Source organism: Phocoena sinus, chromosome 1 (genome assembly GCF_008692025.1).
Source record: "Phocoena sinus isolate mPhoSin1 chromosome 1, mPhoSin1.pri, whole genome shotgun sequence".
NCBI lineage: Eukaryota > Metazoa > Chordata > Mammalia > Artiodactyla > Phocoenidae > Phocoena > Phocoena sinus.
This window is the reverse complement of record NC_045763.1, coordinates 60,963,899-60,985,876: the sequence shown is the minus strand read 5'-3', so window position 1 is coordinate 60,985,876 and position 21,978 is coordinate 60,963,899. Positions and strand designations below refer to the sequence as shown.

At 35.4% G+C, this 21,978-nt stretch overlaps 1 protein-coding gene across 1 annotated transcript in view; it reads right to left on the bottom strand.

The window, feature by feature from the left end:
• Positions 1-21,978, bottom strand: part of LRRC7 (leucine rich repeat containing 7) — a 514,499-nt gene that overhangs the window by 81,787 nt on the left and 410,734 nt on the right. Inside the window, exons 17-21 of the mRNA XM_032604391.1 lie at positions 20,274-20,522; positions 14,706-14,906; positions 7,474-7,585; positions 7,081-7,261; positions 3,721-5,401 (exon numbers count right to left, since the gene is read on the bottom strand). Coding sequence (XP_032460282.1) covers positions 3,721-5,401; positions 7,081-7,261; positions 7,474-7,585; positions 14,706-14,906; positions 20,274-20,522 — 2,424 coding nt within the window. The remainder of the gene's footprint in view (positions 1-3,720; positions 5,402-7,080; positions 7,262-7,473; positions 7,586-14,705; positions 14,907-20,273; positions 20,523-21,978) is intronic.

Below are 21,978 nucleotides of genomic sequence, written 5' to 3'. Positions count from 1 at the left end.
TACAGTAAACAGTGTTAGTTATGCACATAATGAGTACCATCCAAAACTACAGAAAAGACAAAAAGCAAACATTTGTTTTACATTTGCTGCTAACTCAAAGGCATAAAATCTATCTCTTATATATCATGATTGTAGTGACTTTGGACAAATGTTCATCAGTGGCGGTCTATTAATTCAAAAATTTCAAACAGTGAGGTCTTAATCAAATTTTGTCAGCTGCAAATCTCATGGTCTCTTTCACATTGTAAGATTAGCACATACAAATTAGCTTAGCTTATAATTCTGCCTTAAAACTAATACACTGAAAAGTTAAAGCCAAAATCAGTTGCTTTTATTTCTCTGTCTATAGGCATAATTATGGCAACTCAGAAAAAAGAGCTGGTCAAAAAAATCAGTCAATCTGACCAGTGGATGATTGAATTTGCTTATTAGTTTAGTTAAACCAGTCAACTTGTATGTGAATCCAAATATTCTAACTTTTTTGTTGTTTCTTAAAAATTACATTTTAAACTGGAAAAAATTCATAATGAAACTAAAGGAACTATGATTTGAACTATTAATGCTATTTATCTGATATACCTAAATACCTATAGAACATTCTAGTGATATTTGCATTATAGCTACCCTTCAGTAGGTGCATCTAAATTTATTCCAAGTGTCTGATAGGTAGTTCGTTTTTTTCTACAGAACTTCATTTAAAAATTAAAACATTTTGTATACCCTGTCATCAAATAGTTTCCATCAGTACAATCTCTACTTTCCACCTATCATGGACATGTAATAATTGACAGCATTTGGCCCTTTTAAGTAATTCTCTTAATTTGGAAAAAAAAAAATCTACAGAAGTTAACTTAGTACACTTTTTAAAACTGGATATTATTGAACATTAACAGCAGGCAGCTCTTCTATTCTGAGGGCATTTTTGCAAAGAAATGATTTTTAGCACCAGAATTCCATCAACTGAAAGACTATTAAAGTCCTGATGGTGTGCTGTCTAATAATCATATTTGTTATGGATCCCTGATTATTTCATCCAGAGATTTTTTTCATTGTCACCATGCCAAAACTGCAAAGGACACTGAACATTTCAATCTAGCACTTGAATGACTCCTTAAGGGTTAAAATGACTCCAGTCTAGTGCTCTCTCAGCTCTTATGGAAGAGTAGCAGTCTTAGACATATGGGTTCATATTTTCATTTCTCTCAGTCAAATGGGGCTCTATAGTGGAAGCATGAGCCTTGAGATAAAACCAAAGGAGAAAACAAGCATCTTTAATCTAGGGTAGTACTTGGAGCTGCATCTCCAAGGTCAACACCGAGCAAGATCTTTAACCAACATTATGTAGAACACTTAAGCTCATCCAATGTCCAGGCTTCTAAGCAGTTCTCCTGCATGAGGAATGGACAAAGATCTTGTAGTTTCTAATGTAACTATTTGATTTCCAGGGTTCAAATCACTCAACTAAATTTCACTGGAAGGAAGCACACTGTGTCTGGGGCAATCTGACTTGGGGCAGAATGTTAAGAACAACAGAACTATTTTTACATAACAACTCTGTGTTCCAGCACCCTGAATTTATCTTGTTTTAAGTTTTAAGTTAGATACAGCCTGAATAGCTCAGTAACTCAATTTAGAGAGGGAAAGAAAAGTTACTTGGAGAAAAGAGGAAGAGCTTTCAGGATTTGATAGCTTGAAGCAATATTCTAAGGTAATTTATTTTCATGGAATTAAATGAGAAGCTATTGAATATACATTGAAATTGCTCTGAAAAATGAAAGACAGACTGAGGGAATTATAAAGACAGAGGATATGTGAAGACTAACTAAAAAGGGAGGTATTGTCACAGTAATGGAAAAATACATACAAATTTACTTTTAGTTATCTGGATCTGGGACAAGCAGGACCTCCAGACTTCTGCTGATCCAAATCCCCCTTCCCCAGTCCTATTTTCCTCTCTCCAAATTCCTGCTCCAACTAGAGGAGTCACCTACTTTTCAGTAGCTCTGATCAAAGGAAAGGAACCATTTATTTGGGAAACCAGTAAATAAATGATGATACCAAGTGCTTAAAATTTTGTCTTTTCTTTTTCATGCTTTGTTTTCACTCACTCCTCTGTTGCCTCAAATTACTAGTCATTGTATATATGCTCCAAAAAGCTTCTTATAACCTTTCTTGGCTAGTTCATCTTACCCTGTTACGTATGGTCGTGTCTACACGAGGCCAGAGTTCCCAAACTGTACTGTTTTATTTGGCCCCAAATATTTTCGCCCTCCAAGTTATCTGTCTACATGGAGGGTATAACTTGAGGTAAGGCATGGTGACAACCGACCAGGTGTCTCCCACTGACAGCCAGTCATGAGGCTTTGATGAGGCTCCCTTCAATGGGACTGAGCACACCTATTTGAAACAGACATTCTGATGAAATATTTTGCAAGGCAGAACCAGTTTCCACATTGAGAAACTAATACCCACACCCACATTTATTAGTTCACTCTTTCCCTATAAATAATTGTTTTCTTGTCATGTAGACACGACCTACAAACAATATAATTATTTTAAAAGAGTACACCTGAAAACATAAAATTCAGCATTAAGAAAATATATAATAAATGCAGTGACCTGTGCTTTTAGCAGGACACAAAATGAAATAAAACTATTGAGTGAAACATTCTAATGGTATATTATTACCCAGATCCCCAATTTACACTGAGCATTTAAATGAGAACAAAGGGCCCTATTTTCACAAAAAGGACTTTTAAGATTCTAAGGTCAATGCAGAGTACACAAAGCCCTCTACACCAAAGCTGCAAAGTATCAATACACTCAGTGGTGATGGTCAATTGATCATAGTTCTAGAAAATGCAGACTTCTCTTAGAGAGATACAAACAACAACAAAAAGTAATTCTAGGTCTTATACAATTTTTTTTTTTCTCTCCTCAATTGCTATGCATTTCATGATTTGCTGTGATTCAATTTTTAATTGCATTAGGATTAATGTCCCCCCCCCTTTTTTGCTGCAATATACACACTAATTTGTACGTTTGTAGTCTTTATAAAGACATCATCTATTTTTGTTGTCTGTAGTATGATTTGAATTTAACCATTTCTTTCTATATGAAAAGCAACATTCTAAATGGCAGGATTTTCATTGAATAAAATAATGTGTAGGAGGGCATTCAATCTCTGCTTATTTTATTTTTCTGTTTCTTGCTGAGAAGATTATTGCTCATTAGAAGTAATAACTTTAGTAGTCCCATAGCAGTAACTATATGCAAATTGTATAAACAAATTAGGTCTAATTTTAATACAAGTGAGTCTGTGCAGAAAGGATTAGAATACTCACTTTTTATAGATTCAATAAAAATCATACTCTTTAGGTCACTAGAGAACAGTTTTGTGTCCTAGGAGATGCATTTTGCCTTAATGGCTAGAACGCAATTGAAGCACTACCCCATATAACAGAGTCGAATTCTTTCTTACTAACCATATTTAGGATAGTTTTGACAAATAATTCACCTATACATTATGAACTCTCAAAGAGCATCAAACAGTATCCATGAAAAACTATTATGATCAATCTCCCCACAATATAAAGATAAATAAAATGCTGATCATCTATTCATTCATGTAGTTCATGCTTCACTACATGTGCTTAGAAATGCCAATAAAGTAAAACTAAAGGCAGGAGGGATATTCTTACAGAGAAATGCCAAACATACCCTGTCTAACCTTCTAGCTTCTATATGTCTAAGCAGCTGTTGTCTCCAGTCTGCAGGCATTTTACCACAGCTCTCCTCTCCCTTCACAGGAGTAGGCCTCGTCTTTATATCACTGTTATCTGATGGCTTGTCACCATAGTTACCCAAGTTATAGTCAGATGGTATTTTTTCCAAAAGAGCTGCCATAGTAGGCCTAGCTGAAACTGGCCTGGTTTGGGAGGCACCATAACTCTCTGTACTGTAGCTTCTTGCAGACAATGGCCTCCTTTGGGTAAGGTTTTTAACTGGAAAACTTCCCGCCTGAGCTTTCACTTCTTGATATGAAGGGTGTTCATCTTCATACCTGCCATTCCTTTTCAGGAACTGGGACTCAGTCACTGAAACGCTGCTTTGGCGATCCAGACCTGCCCTATATGGAGGTCTGCCGTACCTATCATTCGGAGGCAGCTCATGAGGTTCACTGACCCTTCTAAACATGGCCATTTCTGTGGAACTCGCCAGGGAGTCAGCTCTTCTCAAGAAGCCTGCCCTGGCACCTTGGCTTGCAAACTGGGCATTTACCACAGCATCCTCATTAACAGATGGCTGAGAAAATGAAAATATTTGCTCAATCGGTGGGTATCCTCTGTAAGCTCTAGGACTAACCAAATCCTTGGTGATGTTTTTGCCCGGCTGTTGCACGTACTCAGAATTGTGTTGAAATGGGGGCGGTATCCTCTTTTCAGCTTTAACCTCCACTGCTCCTTGGGGATTGAAGCTTTGGTCAAATTGATAGACTTTTTTTGTCATGGAAGCTTTTTGTTGTTGTGGCCCTTTACTACTTCCATATGTGAGCATCTCGTCATCCAGCATCGGGACTGACTGGCTTCGAGACATACTGGACATACCGTGCTCTGGTCCTAACATTTTGTCAGGTCGTTCGTGACTTCCTAAGTGATCACTCCCAGAAGCATAGTTTTCTAATGGTATATTATAAACCTTGTATGTACCAATGTCAATCTCATCGATACTCTGTGACTTCTTGAATTTATTGGACTTGATGTCTTTCATTAGTGGGGAAAGCCTCTCTGTGCTTTTGCTAATTGAAATAACACCTTTAGAAGATTCTGGGCGGCAGTGGATTTGAGAAAAGACATTACTGAGACTCCTGTTGGGATTAGAATCATGATACTCCCATGGTACTCCTGGAGAAAAAGGACTAGGTATTTCAGCAGATTCTTTTATATGTTCTTTCCTTTCAGGCAATGGGCTGGTGGTAGGGGTTGTCTCTAATTTGGAAGGGAAAGCAGTCCTGTCTTCAAAAGGACTAGGGGTTCTGGTCCAATTCTGCCAAGGATTGGAAGGAGGCACTTCTGTTTCTGGTGTGTGTCTGTGTGTAGACTGCTCAAGTTCCAGGGGAACACCAACAATCCTGTCCTGCCTAATCAAAGGCCTGCGTCCATGAGAAGATGTGCTTCTAGATTTTGAACTCAGGAGAGGATTATTGTTGGCATTCTCGCCTGTGGTTTCCTCTGCAACAAACCCGGTGTTATCATAATGTGAGCCATCAGTCCAGTTGTCAGTGAAAGTGTCACTCAATGGCAGCCGGTCAGGACGCTGTGGTAGATTCCCTGGGGGGACAGCCTCCCGCTGGCTGAGCAATGGCTTTGCATCAAGAGGCTGTGGGAAAGATTGTGCAATCCTGTGAACACAATGGGAAGAAGAAACCTGAAAATGAGGAAGATCTGGGTCTTTGCCAGAAAGAACACCCGGCAAGAATATCACCATCCTTTGTTCAACCGATCATTCATCCACACCTCAATTATGATTAACGATAGCATTATTATTCCATGTCCAAAAAAGTCACCCCTTTACCCTGCTCTAACTTTTATTTCTTCTCAGTTATCATTACCTTCTAATATACACAGTTTACTTACCTGTTATATGTCTTGTGTCCTCTGCTAGAATGTAAACTCATGAGGGCAGAGGTTTTTTTCTTTTCAGGCCTAGCATAGTGCATGGCACATTGTAGGTACCAAGTACATATTTGTTGAATGAATGAGTGAAGGAATAAATGAGTGAATGAAAGAAATATAGATATTTTTAATAATGGTCCTGAAACCTGTCTGATAATTAGAGCTACCTGATTCCTGGTCCCCATGAATTTCTGATTCAGTACATTTCCAAACTATTAGTTGAGAGTACATTTCTTATCAATGCTTCTTATATCTAATGAACCCAAGTTGTCTTCAAATAACATATTTGAGGGCCAGGTATTACAAGACATTAAATCCATTGTATAGTGTATGCATTCACATATCTTTTTCTAGAATGTAAATTAAATTAAATTAAATAATTAAATTAAATTAAATTATGAGTTCTGGTCATTGGCATGTTTATTCTGGTGACCACAGTATCTCTACAAGATGCTCATTTTTCTAAGTTTATTCTAAACCGTTTGCACACTAATGATATTGAATTATATATCTTTTATTAAAGATTTTTAAGGGCTTTTGCTAATTGAAAAAAAGTGCATTTAGAAGGCATCTTCCAAAAGTACCTAAATCAGTCTGAGTTTATATAACAAATAATAAATTTACAAACTGAAAGAGTTAAGATTTTTATCATGGGCATCAATGAGTAGAAATAGTTATTCACCAATTACCAAAGAATATATTGTTAACAGTATTGACATTATCAGTAAAATCTGAGTGAAAGTCATTGACTACCTATATCATATGACAATTTTTATTTGCTATTTGTACTGTGAAACATAGCAACATGTTACAAAACAAGGGAATCAGCACTGGGTAAATGCTACTCCATTGAGTCACTTTACTGACCTCCATAGCTTTTGATTTTAATATATCTGTAAAATGGAAGTAATATAGAGTAGGAGCCATTTTGGAAGGATTAAATACTTTTACTTACATTCTAACTTTTCCAGGTGGTGATAAAATGATGATGATGAAGATGCTGATGAAAAATTTATTGAATGTTTACTCTGTACTTGGCACATTAGTGCTTTCCATGAATCTTTCTTTAATTCATAACACCATTTTGGATGGTGAATGCCCAAATGTGTCACAATTATGTACTGAGGCAAACACAATTTTTGATTTTCGATTAAAAATTTTTTGGGTTCTATCATCTCAACCTGTTAATGTACTACCCTCACTCCCGTAAACAATGGTTTTGCTGTGTAAAATGGATTTATCCACTCTTGGAAATCCCAGGGGGACTACATTTGCTTACCTGCCCCTCTGTCTTCTATGCCACTCATGTGCTGAATACAATCCCCAAATTAAGAAGATTCCATTTTTTTAAAATGTTGCTGAAAATAAGCATTTGGGGACAGAAAAGAGGGAATTCTAAACACACCTGTTACCCCACAAAGAATTATGTACTGCCTCTTTAGCTGTTGTCTGCAAGGACCCCACTTTAACCCGGGTGTTAGAGGATCCTGAGGAAGCCTGGGAAGGCGAGTAGTCTGAGTAAGTGCCTGAGGAAACACTGTTATTCAGACAGTGAGTTTTGTCAACTTCAGACTCATCGGTTGATTCTGAAATGTAAACAGGAAATTATTATAATGCTGTGAACATTGACAAGTATAAACACAGAAAGGCAAGTATGAAAAACAGCATACCAATGAATGTTAGAGATACATATTTATAAGATATTTCTATCGACTATGGTATATCATAATTTACAACTGGTGATTCATCATGCACATGCATTTGTGGCATATTTTCCACATCAGGTTCACAATGTTACCTTTTTTGTCCTTCCCTAGCAGAACAAGTTTGGGTGGGTACAGAGGGGTCTCAGCTAATGAAGGGTGAAGTTCCCCAATCCTCATTTCATTAGCTGGATGAACAAAAGAATCCTGAGAGATATAATAATACAGGACAAGGAAAGTAAACATTTAAACATTGGTTAACTAAGATGGCAATATCTTTATTTGGCGCAGATACAAGATGGGACTCCAGAATTAAATTCACCGTGGCGCACTAGGAGAAGTGAATCATATGTATCTCTGAGGTAAGCACTAAAATGTTTTGTTTTTCTAATTTAAATGAGACCATTTATTCATCAGACATTTTTTGAAAGTTGTTTATATGCCTGGCACTGTGCAAAGAACTGTGGAGTTTCCAAAGAAAGACAAAATGTCACCAATGCCCTGTGGGAGTTTACAGTCTAGTTAGGGAGATAGATATAACTCATAAAACAGGACTGAATTATAATAAGTCATATATAAATAATACAATACATAATCTATAACATATAAACATGTAAGAGTTCTAAGGAATGGACTCTTTTAAGAGTTCTAAGAGGAATATATTACTGACCAACTAGTTTTTTTTTTCAAATATTAACAAAGTTAATGCACAATTGGGCCCTATAAATACTGCTTTTACTGCCAATCTCCCTCTTAAATTCCTACTGTTTCCCAAGTGATCTTCTCAGTTTCTTTAGTTTTACCATGCCTTCTTCCAAGGGTTTCTAGTTTTCTCATGATCAATCTAGCCTGCTAAATCTTCACTCTACATCCTTTCACTCAGTATAATGAGCAACATTGGTATAAGAATATAATTTTATGACAAATAAACATATTTAAAAAAAACCATGAATTTTAAACTTCTGTAATTCAAATGATTATTCCCGGTTAACCAGGTAGTGGGAGGACATTAGGAAAAGCAAAATTCTCACTTCCTTCTAGATATAAAAATGGCTTGTTTACACTCAGAAGTAAGTAGTGATATAAATTTGTGCACAGCAGTTATCTTTCTGTCTTTTCCCCTTAAGCTCAATTTGAATTCAAAGAAGAATTTTCAGTTTTTTTCATTCATTAGTACTTGTTTGTTTGAACATTAATGTAATACATTTAGAAGTATTTTGTTAAATTGGAGAAAGAATACACTTGAGGACAAAATATAATAATGAAATGGTTCCTGCCTTATAACTAATTGGTTGGTAATATCAGATAGAAACTCTTACTATACATTTTGCCTACCCCTGCCCGCCACCGCAAACCTGGGTATATCTGACACTTTTTAAAAAAAATAATATTTCAGTGGGAGAAGACTGGACGATCATCTAGTGCAGTCCTTTCTTTTCCTAGAGGTGGATTCTGAGACTCAGTGAGGCCCAGGCTTACATAGATAAGTAGACAAAGATCCAGCATGGAGGTAGGATTCCTTTGGGCTCTAGTCCGATGATTATCCCTTACATTGCTGCCTCCTGGTTAGCTCAGCTTGAGCATATTAGAGACTTAACATGCAGTATTGTATATATTTGAAGAGGAACGGAAAAGAGAATGGGATTGATGGAAATTCTGGAGATGAATAGGAAAATCTGTGTTTTCATGGATTTTGAAAATTATTTCGAAAGTTTAGCATAAGAAACCTTGGATATAGTTTTGAGTTGAGAGAATAGAGTAAAAGCCTTCACACATCTTTAGAGACATGTATTAAGTAGAAGCAGATGCAAGTTTGAGAAATGGTACTATGAAAGGCATAAAATATGTTAAGACTTTCAAAAATTTTTCAGTTACAAAGTGGCATATTTCTGTTTTATTCCTGCTTTACCACTTATTAATCAGGTTGCCTCGAGCAAGTCACTGTAACTCTCTGGATCTTATTCAATTTATCAATAAAATGAGGGTAATAGATAATAAGAATAAGTGCAAATTTCTGTCTAATACTAACATTCTATAAATATCAATATAACTTATTTGTTGAAATAATATTTTAAAAAGGAAATATTCTTATGACATTTTAATATAGAACTATAAGCATTTTGTTTTAGTCAAAAACAAATAAACAAAATAGTTGTATAAGTACAGAAATGTAAATATAGTTAAGGATTTCACTACTTTTTTTTCCCCTTATGCCTTACACATTCGGTACTCAAGTTATCTTTTATGTATAGATCAAACATTTACACTTGTATCTCACAATTGTGACTGGATCTCTGCATGGCAGCTATAGTTTGACTTAAATTCTAGTCTCTGACGCTGCTCAAGAATTTCTATTTTGAATCAAAAAAGAGCCCTCATGACTGGGAAGAATGATATCAGCTAATCACGAACTTATATCTCTTCTCTAGAATTCTGTGGCCCTCCACCTAGGTAGAGGACTACTACTGAAGCAAGAGTAATGGATTTACACTGACCCAGTTAGACTCTCTTATGTTTATGAGCAAAATGATGATGATGATGATGATGGTGGTCATCAGTTAAGAAGAATCTATTACCTGTCTACTATTGTGTTACTAGGCTAAACACTATATTTTGTCCTTGTTGATTATTTAAATGATAATCTTATTTTTAATGTTATTTATTATTTTAAGTTGTTTATTATTATCACCTTTGTTTTACAAGTAAAGAAATGGAAGTTCAGGGAGGTAAGCTAATAATTTCAAGTCACAATCTTAATAGGTGGTAGAGCTGGGATTTGAACTGGAATCTGTTCTTCTCGAAGGTCTTCTATGGGATACTGTATATGCTATATTGTCTATCCTAAGAAAAGCTCACTTCTCAAATGGGCTTCACATAACAAAGTTAACTATCCAACAAAGGAAATTAATAATTGGCTTTGCCTCTATAAAGTCTTTTATAAATAGCTGGAAGAATCAAGTTCATGTTGGAAAAGTGGGTGAAGCTTTTGGGACTACTTCTTTGGGTGAAGACAGTGGAAGTTACTAGTAGGGAATCAAATTTAGTGGAGTTCCCATTGTAAGTAAATTGAGCCATATTTTTTTCTGGTGAGGGGACAGAGATTGAGGGGAAAGAAAAGGTAAAAATTTAATTTTTTTTTAACCCCATTGCCCTTCCACTGGTCAAACTAAATCTTGGCTGACACTGCTGTAGTGAAAGGGAGCCTAAAGCCTAAGGTAGAAGTCAAAGGGGGAAGAAAGCTTATGCCTGAGCTTTCGAGTCAAAATAAATAAAGGCATTAATAAAAGCATTTAAGGAAACTTTCAAGGGCAATTGACTATTCTCTTTTTCCTGGAGAAAGATGTGATTCCTCTACAGAGAGAAATTGGACTGAGTCTCCTAAGAAATGGAAAAGTGCCTTCCTTTATGAAAGTGGTTAATGCAAGCTAGCGACTCACAGAAGTATTAAAGGAGAATGTGGCAGGGTCTCCCTCTCTTGTGGATGGGAAAGGAATGGTCATTTACTGCAGATTTCCTCTGTGCCACGAACTGTGCTCAGAACTGTTATAAATATTCTCATCTGATTTCATCTCCACAAAATCTCTGAAAGACTGTTATTATTATCTGTATTTTTAAAGATAAGAAACCAAGGCTCAGAAAAGTTTCAGTGACTTGTCAAGGTCATACAATTGGTAACAAGGTGGAGTCAGACTTTGAATTCATGTCTTCTACACTTAAGTCCTTTCCCCCGTTCTGAAAACTGTGCTCTTGAGGCACTCACAGTGCTGTTGCTAATTCACAGGGACACATGGGTTACTTTAAATATTTGAGGGGAAAAAAGCAATACTTGACATCAGTCAGATACTGTGAGAACTGCTACCTTGAGGTAGCTCTCAGTTTCAACATTAGATTGCACACTTCTTTTGATTAATAGTCTGTGTGAATCTGGGTTTTTGGTGGTTGCTGTGATAAAAAATAATCAAGTGCCACTCGAAAATCAATGTGAAATTAGAGTTGTAGTACCCAATATGATTCCAAGGTTTGAGAAGGTAGGTGGTGTCCAACAGGTGCACACATTCCATGAGTAAGTAGTTTTGGTTATTTTTTTTTTTTTTTTTTTTTTTGCGGTACGCGGGCCTCTCACTGTTGTGGCCTCTCCCGCCGCGGAGCACAGGCTCCGGACGTGCAGGCTCAGCGGCCATGGCTCACGGGTCCAGCCGCTCCGTGGCATGTGGGATCTTCCCGGACCGGGGCACGAACCTGCGTCCCCTGCATCGGCAGGCGGACTCTCAACCACTGCGCCACCAGGGAAGCCCAGTTTTGGTTATTTAAGAATGAACTAAAACTATTATTTTCTCTTTCAATTTATGTGTATTGTTTTTTCAAATAGCCACTAAGTGGGGCATAAGTATTTACTAAGTTGTTCAGACCTAACAATAATAATTGGAACTGTCAGGTATTTCTTGGCTATCACTGTATATTAACCCCTGATACTTTTGAGCCTTTGAAAATTTGATTTTAAGTCTCATAGGCTTTGATTTTTACACATAAATAAAATCTGGCTCCTTAAAAACTGTTTCTAAGTCACCCAGTCTATGGTTTTCTGTTATAGCCATCCAAATGGACTGATACTGGGGGAAAAACAAATGTAATCTCCACAAGGCATGTATGAAGGAAAATGGGAGCAGAGGAGAACCTTCATATCTCTCTGACCTCCTTGTTCTTATGGTTCTCTTGGCCATATTCTCTAGGTTAAAACTCTTGGCATAGGGTTGCAAATAGAAAGTGATCAATAAATGATATATCTTTCCTTTTCCCTCTTTCTCTGCTGCATTTGTAACCTATTTACCTTGCTTCTTTCTGTTTTCTGCTTTTGCTTCTGCTTACCTCTGTTTGTTTTTTCTTGGTTTTCCATATTTAACAACATGGATAAATATGTCATACAGTGTGTGACGCCCTCTTCCACCTTCTTGGTAGCATGATCTAAATAATGATGACCCAAAAATGGCAGGCACAGGTAAAACATATAATAAAAATGCATAGTATACACTGATCAGCTAGACACTTGGTTATTTGTATTTATTATATCTGGAAGTAGAATAGAATTAGGGCCCCTTAATTTGGATGCAGTAATGAGAAGGGAGGATGATACAGAAAAGGCCATCTCCTAGCCCTAGGATGGCTAAAAGTTGGGCATAGAAGATCTAAAATCTCAATTTTAGAAAAAATATTGATATTATCAGTGAAATTTCTATTCAAGAGGAAAAGGCTAGTAGATGAAGAAAACTAAGAAAAAGTGGGGCGAATCATAGAAATAAATATGAAGCTGAAAGTTGAGCTTCAATCTTACTTAGCTTGGCTACTTTAGCAAATTAAGAAGATTAGATAGGCAATACAAAGTCACTATAGTGTTTTTTTTAAGGAGGACAAGATTAGATGTGTGTTTAAAAAGATCATTAGCAAGGCAATGGGGGGCTTGGGACAAGGTAAGCCAAAAAATTGACAGTTTTTACAGAAATGCAGGACAGAGTTGAGGACCTGAAGAGATAGAGGAGATATACTTAGATGAAAATGTATAGGAGTAGTGATTGGAAGGGGCAGGGAGTGGGGAGAAAAAAGGAAGAAGAAATCAAGATGCCTCCCAAATTTCTAGCTTGAGTGAACCGGTAGATAATGGTGCCAGCTGAGATCAAGACCAATTATACTGAAGCAGAAGCAAGTTTGAGGAGGAAACATTAAAATTAATTTGGATTTGTTAAGTTTGAAGTGCTTGTGGGACAATTTTAAGATTTTTTTTTTACTATTGGGATATTATTAAATTCATGACCAAAGCCATCTTTGTCTCATCTCTCCCATCCCTGTAGTAAGCAATTTTAGGATCTACGTATTTTGCAGTAGTTATTCAGTTTGTGGGTTATCATGACCTTACAGTTATATTGATGTTAAACTGTGATGACATGAGATATAAATATAAGGTGTATGTGTATTTAGGGTGTACCCACTAAATGTTAGTTTTCCTCCTTTTTATATTATTGCAGTATCTTAGAGATAAAAGAAAAGTATGTTGCTTTGCTATAGTATATCTGTAATGTTTTAGAGATGAAAAAGTACAATAATATGAGTTTTATAAGCAAAATGAAAAAAGCAATGAAAATAAATATTTACTTAAATTTTCTTCCCTAGATATCCAGCTATATTCCTCTCTTTTGGGTCAGGCTTGTACTTCCACTGGCAGATATGCACACCACGCTTATTTTTGCTTAAGCTTTCTTTTCTCTTTGCCTAGAATGCCTTCTTCTCTTTTTGACTTTAAAAGAATCACCTAATCTTTAATATGCAGTTCAATCTTAAGCATTTCACATAACTTTTAAAGTGCTTGGCAGTGACTGCTTATCACTCCACTTTCTTAGAGTATTATATTCTCCATCACACAACCAACGATGTTATCATGTTTTATATAATACATTCTCTAATGGCTTCATCTGTGTTAAGTTTACCTGGCTAGGCTCTCAATTATTTGGGGACTATTCACACATTTCATATTTCTTTTCTCTCTCTCACAGTGTTTAGCACAGTGCTAAATATACAGTTGGTGTTTAATGCAAAAAACTGATGCTTTGAACACAGATTTGTAAAAGAGTTTTGTCAACCTAGATTTTTGAGCAGTAGGTATAGGAACTTCTAGATGTACTCATATCAATTATGTTTCTAATGAAGATTAAAAGATGATAACCAAATTAGCTGAAGAGTAGATGAAATAGTACAGAGGTGGCATAAATGTAGTTGAATTCTTTTCAGACCACACAAATTGATAAGGATAAATATCTAATTCATTCTAAAATATAGAAACTAAGCTTCATATTAGATTCCGTAAAGCTAAATTTCAAAGTTATTGCCCCTTTTTATGTAATAGTGTTTCCTATAAACGGTGTAACCCAAACACAAAAACATTTTTAAAAATTGGCTCTAAATCTGATCAAGAATTTTACTGTTTTTGCATAATAATAACTTCATTTAGGTTTTTCTAATGACTCATACAATAAAAGTTTGGGGTAGTCAAAGGAATATGATGAAAATGATTTAATGCACTTACTGGCCAGGCCTACCTGGGTGAGCAAATTATTCCTTCTGTGTGTATTGGAACTTTTGGAGCTGTATTAATGATTTTACTCCATGAAGGTGCATTTATTAAATGCAACCTTCATAGTTTGGAAGAGTAGAGAGACTCATTTATACATTAGGAAAAAATGCACTTATCAAGGAAGATCTGTTCAGTTAAAAAAACATATCATTTAGTAATTCCAAAAAATCCAAACCACACTGGCAATTACCAATAACCTTGAAATACCTCCACTGTAATCTCCTTTGGGGCTACAGGCCACTTGTGTTCGTATTTTTCTTTCACAGTTTGCTCCGTGTTAGCAGTTGGATTTGAATTCTCAACACGCACTCCATGGCTTGGCTTACCCACCAGATTTTGAACAGATTTTACCATATTCTTTAAATCCTCTGGGTAAGGAGTTGGATATCGTTTTAGGTTTATTTCAACCTAGAAGTTTGTAAAAAGAAATTTAACATAAAAATACCTTCAGCAAGCATGTTCACAAAACTACGCCATTTTATGTGCAGTAGTATAACCAAATGCAATATAGTGAGTGTTGAGCTGGCTGAAAAACTGTGTTGTAGAGTAGAACACACAGTGTTCTTTTCACATTCTGCCTCCTGGGACTTCTCCCCACCCCTGGCCACCTTTCTAGATTAAAAACAATTTTTGGATTATATCTTATGTTTAGGTCTACTCTATAGATGGTTGAAATAGCAGTAGGTCAAACACTTAAGTGATTGGTAATCTCTGAAAAGTTTAATCAAGTTACTATCAGCTGCTTTTATACTTTAGAGGCTGTTCCCTTACCTATCTTAATTATTTAAAAAGAATCATTTTGACATTAAAAATATCTTTGGAATATCAATGCAGGTGATGGGAGAAGACCCCAAAAGATTTACAAGTGAGTTATCATGTATTAAAAAATGGGGAGTTGACAGTATCTGCCATCCAATATGCACCAGCTCTGTGTTAATTAGCATGTTACATCAAAAGGTAGGGTAGCTAATTCTTGTTAATAACTAAAAAAAAAATCCTTCAAGGAGGCTTTTATATTTAGTTTTTACCATAATAAAGTAACATGCTTTATAGGTTACATCTTACAATAAAGAGAAATAAAAAATTGAGAACATTGTCTAGGATATTCTAGGTAAATATGTAAATTTTGGCTTATACTTATCCAGAGACTTATTTCTATTCTTTTTTTTTTTTTTTTTTTTTGCGGTACGCGGGTCTCTCACTGTTGTGGCCTGTCCCATTGTGGAGCACAGGCTCCGGACGCACAGGCTCAGCGGCCATGGCTCACGGGCCCAGCGGCTCTGCAGCACGTGGGATCTTCCCGGACCGGGGCACGAACCCGTGTCCCCTGCATCGGCAGGCGGACTCTCAACCACTGCGCCACCAGGGAAGCCCTATTTCTATTCTTGAGTTCATTTTTGGTTTATCAATCTGACTTAGGGAATATATATATATATATATATATATATATATATATATATAATTATTCTTCACATTTAATTCAGAGAGAGAAAATATCAGACATTCCATACAGAATATCCCACCTTCAGAGTACTTAAAATATACTTAAAATGGAATAGATACAAATTATCCAGGCTGATTAAAATGGAGTGGGAAGAAAAATAAGGGGCATATTTACTTGGCTTGGTTTAATCCAATAGTCATGTCTTTTTGAATCTGAGTAGAACCAACTTTACAAAATGGAATGATTTACGTGATAGTGGTGAGTATGTGTTGGGGAAAGTGTGTGTGAGGGTGCGTTGGGGGAGGGCAGAGGTGGAAGAGAAGCTGAAAGGGTAAGAAGAAAGAGGGGGATGAGAGATAAAAAGGGAAAGAGTGTGGGGCACACACATACCCACCCCCTCCACACCTATGTAACACATGGGATGTAAGAAACTATGATAGTGACATAGATCTGTGGATTATAAATATGAATTCAAACACTTTTGCTCATCTGCAGTTTTAGCAAATCCACCAACTTTGTTATTCTAGTATTTCATCTTCCTGTGGCTCTCTGTCCATGTCAGATACTGGGATTGGACTTCACTAGATGATTTTTAACATTCCTTTCAGAACTAAAGTTACAAAATTATTTTTCCAAGAAATTTTTGGGAAGCTGGTGAAAAACCAGATAAATTTGTTAGTGTAAATCTCATTGAAATGTAATTTAATCTTTAATATGCTGAAACAAATAGGATGAAGTTAATAATATAAACAAAGCTACAAAAATATAACCCAAGAAAAAAAGACTTTACCAAAAAACAAAAGTATAAGTTGTTAGAGTGTAATATAAGTATATCTCAGGGTACTTTACAATGCATTCTTAAATAAACATAAAAAGAATGATAGCCATGCTAGACAAAATCCATTGGGATGAATGCATTCTTGGATCTGCTGTTTAAATTGGTATTAGAAATATTAATCACAAATTGGATCTAAGTTTAAACATTATATTGTTGAACCTGTTTAAAAGTCCTTGATATCAAAGGACTTAAAAGTCAAAAAACTACATTTAAAAAATGTAAATTGTAGAATGGTGTGACTATTATGCCAATTAAGAACATCTTTTAATTTTTAATATGAATGAAAAATTACTTTCAAATAGGTTCTTAAATTAAAATTCTACACACCTTAAACAATCCTCAATATTAAAACTACACTTCTAAATTGAATCAAAGGCAAAAAATGGGATGTGTTCTTTTTTTTTAAAATAAATTTATTTATTTATTTATTTTTCGCTGTGTTGGGTCTTGGTTGCTGCACATGGGCTTTCTCTAGTTGCGGTGAGTGGGGGCTACTCTTCGTTGTGGTGCGCAGGCTTCTCATTGCGGTGGCTTCTCTCATGGCAGAGCACGGGTCCTAGGTGCATGGGCTTCAGTAGTTGTGGCTCGCGGGCTCTAGAGCACAGGCCCAGTAGTTGTGGCGCACGGGCTTAGTTGCTCCGCGGCATGTGGGATCTTCCCGGACCAGGGCTCGAACCCATGTCCTGTGCATTGGCAGGTGGATTCTTAACCACTGCACCACCAGGGAAGCCCCCTGGGACGTGTTCTTTCTTAGAATTAAATACATGGAGTAATGTAATCTAATTTTTGTAGATGCTGTGTCCCTTCTGACACAGAGGGCTATTTGCTAATGGCCATGGTACCAATATTTTCTGGTTATTTTATAACCAAATTAATGTTATATTTTGGTCACATCATGAGAATATATTTGGGCACTTTATCTGTGTAAAAATATTTAAATGTAGAAATAAAAGTGGAATTGCCATTAAGCTAATGAAACTTAAGCTTTAGGGTCTGTCACCTGCACGGGCTCTTTCCAAAGCCTTGTGAGGGGCCTTACTTATGTATTTACATGGTTATTTTATATTCTTTTCCTTAAAGAGGCTCCTCTCCAAATTGTGGAAGCTTCAGGTCTCATAAAACTTGGATTTGTTCCACCTATACAATAAGCTACTTGCTTCCCATTTACTAGTCTACTAGCAGAATTTACTGGACTTAGAGTCAGAAGACCCAAATTAAAGCCACAGATTTACCCGCAACTAGCTATCAGCCACAATCTTTCTGTCCAGTTTCTACTCATGTAAAATGGAATGATAATATCTTGGGTTAATCTAGAGCTCGAATGAGATAATAAATGTGAAGTCCCTTGAAAATGTATAATTTCTATGCAGAGATTAGATACTATTTCTAATATCAGATTCTTCTCATGTATTTTTTGAATCTGGAGTCTTTGGCAATCTAGTTTTATTATATATATGTCTAACTATAATACCTGTAACTGGATTTTTTTCAGGTTGTATGCAGCAATAACTATCATTTACTCATTATCTGCCATGTGATAGGCACCATGCAAAGTGTTTTATAGGAATATATAAAACTAATTATTATTAGTTATTTATATAATAAACAATACTTATTTTATTATTTACCATATGGATTTAATTATAAATGAATAATAAATAGTTATAATTAATAATATTAATTAAAATCTATAATTAATTATAATTAAATCTCATTTTAATTTCACAACCCATTTGTGGCATCTGTTACCATTTTACAGAAGGAAAACAGGGGCTCAGATGGTGTAAGTTACTTGAAGGTGATACAGCTACAGGAATCAATGCCCATATTCAACCTCAGGTCTAACTCCAAAGCTTATGCTTCACAAGTGTTACTTGGCTCAGAGCTATTCTCTGGTATAGGTACAGCATATATTTGTACAATTTTGTGGAAGAAATAGTGTAAATCTAAAGTGTGAATTTTATTGAGTTAAATAAGATAATTTCAATTTTTATAACATAAAGTTAACATAATATTTTATAATTAAAAAAATGAAAGTATAGTATTTTATAATTCTGTTATGTTTGTAAGCTCTCTAAAAGCATATTTTATACACTTCTACAGATTGTTTTGCCTCTCTATTTTTCAATGCATGTGTGAAGTGCTTCAGAAATGAATAGCTATGATCATAAACACAATTATGTTAATAGTTCAGTAATGCCCAGTTAGTTTCTTTATATTGCTAAATATATAGGCTATAAATATTCCCTTATTCTAATACAGAATATATGTAATGGGTAGGAAAAATTTGTCAATTATGTTCTTACCAAAATGTTGTGTTTATCACTCACCATAAAGTATTTGCTCATTTTACAGGTACATTTTATTAAAATCCAATATTTTTACTGAAATGTTATTTTATTTTGGAAAATAGAAGTGTTTCACAACATTCTATATATCTCAGATCTTAAGAAAGTGCAGTAAATGCAAATAGTAGCTGCAAGATGTTGGAGACTCCCAAAGATTTAGCAATGAAGAAAGAAATAATGTTAATAGCTAGGGCATTTAGAAGTGATACCTTGAATTCACAAAGAACTATGCTTTTCTTATATAATGATTAAATTATCATTTGATTTGACTGTAAATTCCAGTAAGAGAAATAATAGTTAATGCTTTGGTTATTATTGTTAAATATCTTTTTCTAGGAATTAATTGGAACATTTTACATAGAAAGGAAACCTATAGCAATTTTAGTTAGGATTCTCAACTTGCCATATATTGTAGAAAGAATATATACACAGAATAAGAATTTAGTCCATTACATGTGGATAAGGTTTACAAAATATGTAGTGTTCTTCCACATCCCATTAAGATTTTTTTTCATTAAACTCTTCAATACCACACCCACTGAGATAAGGAAGCCCTATATGCCAGAATTCCCAGGCCAATCTTCTCTTACAGGAATTCTCATCATCTGTGCCTTCAAATTAAAAGGAAATTGATGCTTTTCAACAGATGTCCATCTTTGGGCTCAAAGTCCACTCTCAGCAAATTTCAAGTCAAATCTCATGCTGTTTTAGAATCAAGTTTTAGTTATTTAATCTCCCTCAGAATTGATATTACAAAAAAATGTGTGTATGTCTGGGGACAATTTAGATTGCATCAGTAGTGTCATCAACATTCTGCCCGACTATTGGTATTCCCACACTTTAAATAAAAATCTTGAAAAATAAGAACATAAATAAAAATGAAGCACCCAACTTAAAAACCATGCCAGATATCCCACCAGTAGGCACATCATATCGATGTTCCCTCCCCCTCTGGCTCAGTTCTCCCCACCCCATTGCCAATGTCAATGAATAAACAATTAAACTGGGATCAAACACTGGCAATTGAAAGGTTTCTATATGATCAACATTTCTTACCCCAAATCATGCAGAACATACCCCGTAAACCACTGTTCCAAGGTTGCCTCTACGTAAGGGATTCTCCTACCCCAAACACCTAGGCCTACCTGTCTGCCACTTAGAGAGGGAAGAGTGGTGGATTGTGCTGCAACTGGCAATGGAGTACACATGCTCCTTTCCTGCTGGAGGCCACTTATACAACCCCATGCCAGCTGTGGGTCATTCTGGGGGACGGGCATATCTTGGATCTGCTGATCACACCTGGCCCATGGTGTGCAGCAATCGCCAGACAGTCTGGCAGGTTGGAGAGTAATCCCACGCTGGCCCCTTTCCCAGGGGGCTTGGCAGGAGTGATCCTGTGGGAGAAGGAATCTCCATTTTCTGGGAGAAAGAGGAGCACTGTAGCAAAACTTTCACTTTATCATTTTTCTATTCTTGATATTATTTTTTTCATTCTGGGTAATGCATTTAAAACAACCATCAGAAAATTAGTTTTAATTCTATGTAATAAAACAGTACCAATATCATATGAAGCTAAAGGGTCACAATTTCTTCACACAATGCACTTTCATACTAAACTAAACTAAACTAAACTTTCATACTTTCATACACTAAACACATTATAAGTAGGGCATTATACTCTAGTCTATTTGGAAGTTGATGCCATAGGTCAGTGGTTCCCTTTAAAATTTTATGTAAATTAAAGGTAACATGGTACTAAATTTAATGTACATGTAATGAGCCAGAAAAGTATAATTAATTTAGTGCAAGATTTCAGCATATTCCATTCATCATCATACTTCCATGATGATTTATTTAGACATTTGTTTGTGTTCTAATTTGTCCAATAGCCAATGACATTGGAAATACTCAAATTGGTCAAAACCAAGTAGTTTGAGATTTTGGAAACACATATTATTTCACCAATATATAAAATAAATCAAATATAAATAAACATAGAGAAAATGTACTCTAAAGTATAATGAACCTACTCTAATTATAATCAGACTTGATCACATAACACACAAACAGGGCTTCTAAATGTCTGTTTGCATTTGCTATATTTTATGCTTTCAATGACACATATACCAGTATTAAATGCACTCTTTTCTTCTTGGAGCCTTTGAATATAGGTTTCTTTTTAGGAAGAAGTATGTAGTTTTTGACATTCAATGAAGTAAAAGAATGAATCAGAGGTCCAGTATAGAATGCATCATCCATTGGTTCTGGATTTAACATATAAAATCCTTACAAGAAGAACGGAAATGTTCTAAAGATCTTTTTTTGTTTATTTTTAGTTAAAAAATGTCTCTTTGGTTATTAGATAGCACTAATCAACCATTTAGAAACATTTTTTTAAGTCCAAATATTTAACAAAATTGTCATTTTTATTTGGGAATCCATTTTGGTTTCTCCACAATGAAATAGGTAGACTTTGTCAATTACCTTACTAATTCCAGTAAGGTTCTAGAGTATGCTGGTTTAAGAAAAAAGTTTAGAAAATGTGGGAATGAGGGGATAGAAAAGAACACATCACACAATCCAGATCTATTAATAGGATGCATATACAATTACTTATGTAATTAGTCACTAAGGGTGAGAGCTGTTAGTATCCATGATGGAAAAAGTGCAAAAATAATACCATAAAAAATTGATGAGAGATTCAAGATGTTGCCATGGTGATAACATGAAGACCTGATGTTGATATAATCCATATAAATTCTGTTATTTTCAAATTTATATAATGTAAAAATACAGATTTTAAAATTCCGACCTTGTTACTTGACTTAGATTAGTGCCAATAAAGCATTT